The sequence below is a fragment of the Branchiostoma belcheri genome, unplaced genomic scaffold (genome assembly GCF_001625305.1).
Source record: "Branchiostoma belcheri isolate BF01 breed outbred unplaced genomic scaffold, Haploidv18h27 scaffold97, whole genome shotgun sequence".
NCBI classification, from domain to species: domain Eukaryota; kingdom Metazoa; phylum Chordata; class Leptocardii; order Amphioxiformes; family Branchiostomatidae; genus Branchiostoma; species Branchiostoma belcheri.
In genome coordinates, this window is record NW_017804653.1 from 1,327,645 (window position 1) to 1,334,464 (window position 6,820).

At 43.5% G+C, this 6,820-nt stretch overlaps 1 protein-coding gene across 1 annotated transcript in view; it reads right to left on the reverse strand.

Annotated features, from left to right (window-relative positions):
- Positions 1-475: 475 nt before the first annotated feature.
- Positions 476-6,820, reverse strand: part of LOC109461863 (flocculation protein FLO11-like) — a gene marked incomplete at its 5' end in the record, with an annotated part of 7,500 nt that continues 1,155 nt past the window's right edge. The window contains 10 exons of the mRNA XM_019758333.1: positions 476-576; positions 911-1,084; positions 1,812-1,871; positions 2,071-2,133; positions 2,398-2,541; positions 2,940-3,052; positions 3,234-3,395; positions 3,532-4,702; positions 4,989-5,221; positions 5,437-6,798. Coding sequence (XP_019613892.1) covers positions 520-576; positions 911-1,084; positions 1,812-1,871; positions 2,071-2,133; positions 2,398-2,541; positions 2,940-3,052; positions 3,234-3,395; positions 3,532-4,702; positions 4,989-5,221; positions 5,437-6,798 — 3,539 coding nt within the window. The remainder of the gene's footprint in view (positions 577-910; positions 1,085-1,811; positions 1,872-2,070; positions 2,134-2,397; positions 2,542-2,939; positions 3,053-3,233; positions 3,396-3,531; positions 4,703-4,988; positions 5,222-5,436; positions 6,799-6,820) is intronic.

A 6,820-nucleotide genomic window follows, 5' to 3' on the forward strand; every position in this document is an offset into this window, starting at 1 on the left:
ATATCATATGTCTGAGATTCCGAATATCCAATGGGAAAATAGATATATTGCATCATGATATGTATCAGATGTCACCTTATACTATGTACAATACATAATCTTAAACAAGTACATTACCTTAAGCTTAAATATCTTATGATAAGTTATCTTAAGACACAAAGGCATCTTTACAATATTTATCCAGAGATAAAGACAGACTATAACACAATCACATTGTTTTAACAAGCTTTGGCCTCTCTTTTCAGCAATAATATAGTGTCATAGGAATAGCATTTACAAAAGGTGGCACTTTCTCAAGTTAAGACCGTAAAATAATTTGTATAAGTGCTGACAGATCCATGTTGCTTGTAAGGTAAACAAAGATTTTGCTGACAACGACATCTTTTTAATGCATCAGCTCACAAGTCATTATCTCCAGAGTAGCACAGAATAAGTTGTCTTTGGTACATTATATGTGTAGTAAGATATTCTCTGTGGATTCCAGTCGACAATTGGCAGAAGCAGGAAGAATGGTCTCCCCTAGACCTTCGCCTTCGCATGGTGACTGCTGATGACCACTTGTATCACCCCTTGTGCCTGAACAGAGGGAAACAATGTATGTATCAATTATACCACTGATACTGAAAGCTAGACATTTGCTTTTACATTGTGTGTATATATGTGCATTGACTATTTTGCTGATATATTAAGCATCCTGCCGTATTGGTTAGCCTGGTAGGATTGTATCACTATACCACACACACAGTCTGAAAATACATTTGTCAACTCCAAACGCGCATTCCATGTTGAACAGCTTTTTCCATTTCTTAAGAAACTCTCCCTCAAATATATCAATCTACAAGGTGCTACTGCTGCTTAAATTCAACTGACGGCTTGAGCAAATTCAAATCCAACTGAACGCAACACTTACCCAATGGTAGAAGGACGCTGCCCCAGCGCTGACGTCACGGATCTGCCCGGGAGTGAAGTTGTTGAGTATCTCCTGAGCTCTTAGGGCCGTCTGTAGCCGCACTCGCGACGGGTTAATGTGCTGGATCTTCTTCGTCAACGAGTGTCCCATCAGCGCCTGAACATTTCGCCAGTCCTGCATCCAAACAAAAAAGATCGATCAATCAATCAACAATTGTAGCAGCTACAATACGTATGGCAAGTTCTTGAGAGGTGCTAAATATTAAAACTATATCTACTGTCTACAGCAATGCAAAAGAATTCTTCAAACGTACCTTTAAACACTATACTATGCTATTTTCACTATTTTATATGATTGGTATACAATATGTATATGAGGCATGGGTTTTTATGGTAACGTACAGAGTTCTATATAACTTAAGACTACATACTACACTATTTCATTTAATTGATACAATGTCTATGAATTATGGATTACATGAAAATGACCGGGAACAAAGATACAACAGATACAACGAGAAACAAAGATTATGAACAATTTAGGGCGCGTGTCATTTCGTACCCGTATGTACATATCGATTATTCTACGGTTTAGCCTTTTATCTATTTTGCGCGATCTTGAAGCATACCTTTGCTTAACAAGGACGTTAGGTGGTATAAACTTCCTGGCTGTTTTAAGCATGTACCAATTGCTAACCTTAAGATCAAGTGCTCCTAGATCATTTGAATGTTGAGGAAGACTATACATATAGGTTGACACAGTCAAAAATTCAATGGGCTATCGTACTGTGGTGGACCGTGAAAGATAGTTTTTAAAGTACTACGTGTATGTCAATATGACTATGGCTTATAGAGATTTCAGGTATTATAATTCTGACTATAGTTATCGTTGATTCACATACCTCTGTCTCCCGCTCCTTGACTCCCAGCAACAGGTACGTAGCCGTCATAACCTGGTGAACCTTTGAAACAAATAGAGAGGGACGAGACATGTCAATAAATGATGCCTCATTTTGTATGAAGAAGGATACAAATATTGCACAGTCAAATCAAATGCACGAAAGACTATCTCAGATTTCAGTATGTAGAGTGGATCCACTTAACATACCAGTTTTGGTGACTGATGAAAGGTGAATATTAGATGGACATGACTAGTATTACCTTCTGGGGAGGATGGTTGTAGTTCCTTATCTCTGAGATGGTAACTTGACTTGCATCAAGTACCTGAAACAGGTTAAGTGGTTTGTCAATATACTGCAATTGTTATATGCACAAGTTGCTTACGACTAAGACAGATTGATTCATTCATTCATTGTACAGTGCCTTTCTCATGGGACCTTCTAAGTATTTGAATTCAGAACCTTTACACTATAGGTCAATAACTTTTTTATGTCTACAGTAGATCAAATGTGAAAATCACACAGATATGTCGGACAATGATGTGTGTGTAAAAGAGTACGACATGGGGCTGAATCAGTGTCTGCTTACCTCTCGCCTTAGTTTCTCTAGCTGCTTGATCTTGTCAGCTTGGTGCAGTTGCCGTGACAGGCGGTCCGTTACCTTCTTGTTCTCCTCAGCCGCCTTCTTCCACATCTCTATCCTCCTGGCTCTTAGAGGGTCGATTCCTCCAGGCTGTAACATCATATCACAAGACTAATGTGATTTTTTATAAACATATGTTTTGAAATTGAAACTTATATGTAAGGTGGGTAAATATAGCTAGTATTTGTTGTGTCAGAGATTTTGACAAAGGTTGTGACTCATTCTAATGTTAGTGTTGAGAGTCCACTTCTGCAGGCTGAGGGTTTCATAAACACGTATTTTCATACTTAAGTGAGTGCAACATATCTGATTGAGTCAGTATTGACAGATGTGACATGCTCATTCTAATGTTAGAGTGGAAATAGAAGATACATCAATCATTAGTAAAAAGTATGCTGCCCCATCCGGATCTTAATATCGAATTTCCTGAATATGTTTGTTGATAGTTTCTGGTCTACGATAAAGTTGCCTATGAAATGTGAACCTACCCTAACCGGTGGTGGGGCAGGCCGATTTTCGTTCGTGTTGATAATCCGTTCAGCAGCCGCCATGGCTTCATCAAGCTTCACCAGGTCTCGTTTCGCAAATGCCTCCGTCAAATCTGGAAAGGAAAAGTACTTGTAGTACTCAAAATGTCAAGTCCTATTAGCTACCCATAAGTGTAGCTGTAGGAAATATAGATTTTTGGTTTCAATCAGTTTCTGATCCGTATGATCATGTTGCATAGTGTTTTCAATATTATGAACGAATGGATTAAGTGAAAACAATATGATAAAACATACCGTGTTGTGCCTGTATGGCGTCGTAGATACCCTCTGTCTCCTTCAGAAGGCCTGTGTCATCCGTCAGTTTAGCGCTGTAGAAGGCACTGATATATGTCTCTAGCTCGTGAGGATCGTGTTGTTCTAGTGCCGGTTCCAAATCGTCGAGGATCGGGGCTTCAACTGCAAAAGACATGAGAGAACGTTCATATTTCGTTTTGTTTACTCAGGTATATACATCGAGCATTTCATCACTTTATGATATGTACATGTCCTTGATATAGATATTGAACTTCAATTTATCAATGAGTAGTCCTACCTTTTATTCTCTCTTCTTCCATGATCTTACGCCTCTGCCCTTCCACCACGATGCGCCTGTCTTCTTCCACAATGCTGTTACGTCTTTCCACTTCTGCCCTTCTTCTTATTTCTTCCTCTTCGTTTACTTGTGCCTCCTCTTTCTTCTTGCGCCTGTCTCTTCGCTTCCTCATTTTCTGTTGCCTTCTTTCCGTTTGAGCCTTCAGGATTTCTGCCATCCGTAGTTTGTCTTCCTCTGTCAGCTTAGATCCCCTCCTGTCCTGCAGTCTGTTCTTTTCTTCTTCCAGCTGTTCGTCTGTCTCTTCTTTGATCACGTCTGTTTCCTCCTCCTCATCTTCTTGTAGCACTTTCTCGTCTGTTGTTTCTCGTTGGGTCTCCGGCCTTTCCTTTATTGGTTTTGTCTCATCGTCTGTCTGTTCTTTAGTCTTCTCCTCCGCAGGTATGTTCCCCTCCTTTGTGGACGTCGGGACAGCCCTGCCTTGTTCTGAACGTAGTATGGGTGGTAAGGAAGGTTCCTCGGCATTGACGACGCCAGGAATCTCATTCTGGCCTTCCTCGATCGGCGTGGGGCCTCTTAACTCTTCTTCGGTCTTCTTCGGAACCTGCGAAAGGCCAGCGTTGCTCAATAATGTCTGTACGGACGGGAGGGGTTCTCGAGTACGGATCGGGATCGAACCACGCCTTGGCAGTGGGAGCTTAGGCAGTACCAAGTTCTCCTGCTGCTTGGCCTTCATAGCCAAGAACGATTCCTCTGGAGAGATGACAGACGTGGTGGGAGCTTCTCCAGTTTGCGCAATGGGCAGGAGAGCGTTGACCGCAGTAGGGATCGCGCCTCGGATGTTAGGTGGTATCTGAGGCAGAATCAAGTCCCCTTGCTTGGATTTCCTTCTAATGAAGGTTTCGTCTGAGGGCAGCCGAGTTTCGGGCAGGTCTTGCGGAGATGTTTGCGTGGACGGGAATGGCCCGGCGCCACCAGGAGGCGCAGGGACCACCACCCCGCCTCGTCGGTAGAAGGTGAGCTTGGGTCGCGACAAGCCTCCATCGGATGCCCTTCGAGGAGCCGGCAACGTTATGGTCCGTGACCCCAGCTGGACCGGCGGGAGAACCGGCTGCCAGGCGTTGCCAGTCTTCTTCACTCCCTGTTCCACATCGTTGGTTTGTCCATTATTGGTCTGCAGGTCGCAGAAAAGCATATCATTAGACATATTATTGTGCAGTCAAAGTTCAGATATGCTCCAAAATCATATCTTTTTTGCTACGCAGAGACATATATTACCTCAGAATCTAAACAGTCCAACACTATCTTGAGAATGTCTTAAATCCATTTACAATTGATGTGGACACAAAAAACAACAACTCTGTAATGATGCACAATATCCTACGTTAAATCCTACGATTGTTATTAGCTAACAAATTCTATTACAGACATTGAGAAAATAGTGGATAGAGCAGCCTTACCGTAATTTCATGGTCTTCACTGCCTTCAGGTGTCACTCTTCTCTCGGTAGATGGTCGCGACCGAGACCCTTGGCTGCGCGGCAGTTTCCATTTCTTGTACAGATTGTGCACCGCCTGAACGATAACCTTGGTCGAAATCACCAACAGCAAGCTTGCTACGGAGGCGGTTCCATAGATGATATGTAGAAGCTGCTCGTTCTGAGCTTGGAGTCTTGCTACCTCTTGCTGACACGCTGCATGAAAAACAGCTTTGACAGTTATACTTTAACCATACAAATTGTGCAAAATCGTAACTTGTCTCGACTTGCATTTTGATAAGACAAAACATAATTTCAAATACATACTCCTTCAGTCTTCTTTCAAGTTTATATGACATTCAATCCGACTACCATGATGTTATTTTGTAAAAGGGGAATTGATTAGAAACAAAACTATAAAACATGTTCACCTGATATGTCAAATAGTGTGGAGACCGTCGACGCCTGATCATCTGTTGTCTGGGTTGGTTGGTTTGTGACTTTGGTGGTGGTGCTGACACTGTCAGCAGACGCCGGTGGTGTGTTTTCTGTTGTAGTCATGGCCTGTGCTGTTGGCAGAGTTGTACTTTCATCTGTTGCACTGAGTGACGTGGATTGGTACGTTGATCTTCTTCCTATGACTCCAGTTATTACGAAAATTGTAGATGGTTGAGTGGAGCTCTTCCCAACAGCGTCAGTTAAAGTAGAGGAGGAAAGGGGTTCGTCTGTACTCTGAGATGTACCATAGATTGTGCTTGTTGGGTCGGTCTTTTCTCCGGGCCGAGAAGATGTACTCCTAGAGTAAGTTCCTTGACTAACTTCTGTACTCTGCAATGTGGTGAAGAACGGAGTTTGCTGACTTGTAATTTCACTTAAAGTTGATGTTGACTGTATTCCAATTAGATGTGTAGTTTGGATACGAGATGTGGTGTCACTTGTAAAGGAAGATGTGCCAAATAGAGGGCCAGATGACCCTTGAGTTGTCGTGTCAGCTGTAGTCACTGAAGAAGTGGTCTCGGTTGGGCCTTGAGTAGTTGTGCCAGTGAAGAGTGCTGTGGATTGAGTTGTGGCGGTTCCTGTTGCAGGAGTTGTAGATGCCTGGCTTGTGATAGGAGACGTGGTCTCTTTGGTTGTGCTTTGAGTTACACTCTGAGTTGAAGTGAAGCTTGTGACTGTTGTTGGCACCGCTGTACTTCCAGTCCCAGCTTGAGTTGTAGCTCCCGGGGTAGTTGATTGAGTTGTACCTCCAGGAGTCGTTTCTCTTGTGGTGGAGAGTGGCGTTGGTCCTGTTGTGGTTGGACCAGCAGTCGCTGTTGTTTGCTGGGAGGTAGTTGCTTGAGATGCGGTAGGACTTGCGGCCGATGTACTGACGGTTGTGGTTGGGCCAGATGACCCTTGAGTTGTCGTGTCAGCTGTAGTCAAGGACGCAGTGGTCTCGGTTGGGCCTTGAGTAGTTGTGCCAGTGAAGAGTGCTGTGGATTGAGTTGTGGCGGTTCCTGTTGCAGGAGTTGTAGATGACTGGCTTGTGATTGGAGACGTGGTCTCTTTGGTTGTGCTTTGAGTTGCACTCTGAGTTGAAGTGAAGCTTGTGACTGTTGTTGGCACCGCTGTACTTCCAGTCCCAGCTTGAGTTGTAGCTCCCGGGGTAGTTGATTGAGTTGTACCTTCAGGAGTTGTTATGCTGGTAGTGGAGAGTGGCGTTGGTCCTGTTGTGGTTGGACCAGCAGTCGCTGTTGTTTGCTGGGAGGTAGTTGCTTGAGATGCGGTAGGACTTGTGGCCGATGTACTGACGGTTGTATTTGGGCCAGATGACCC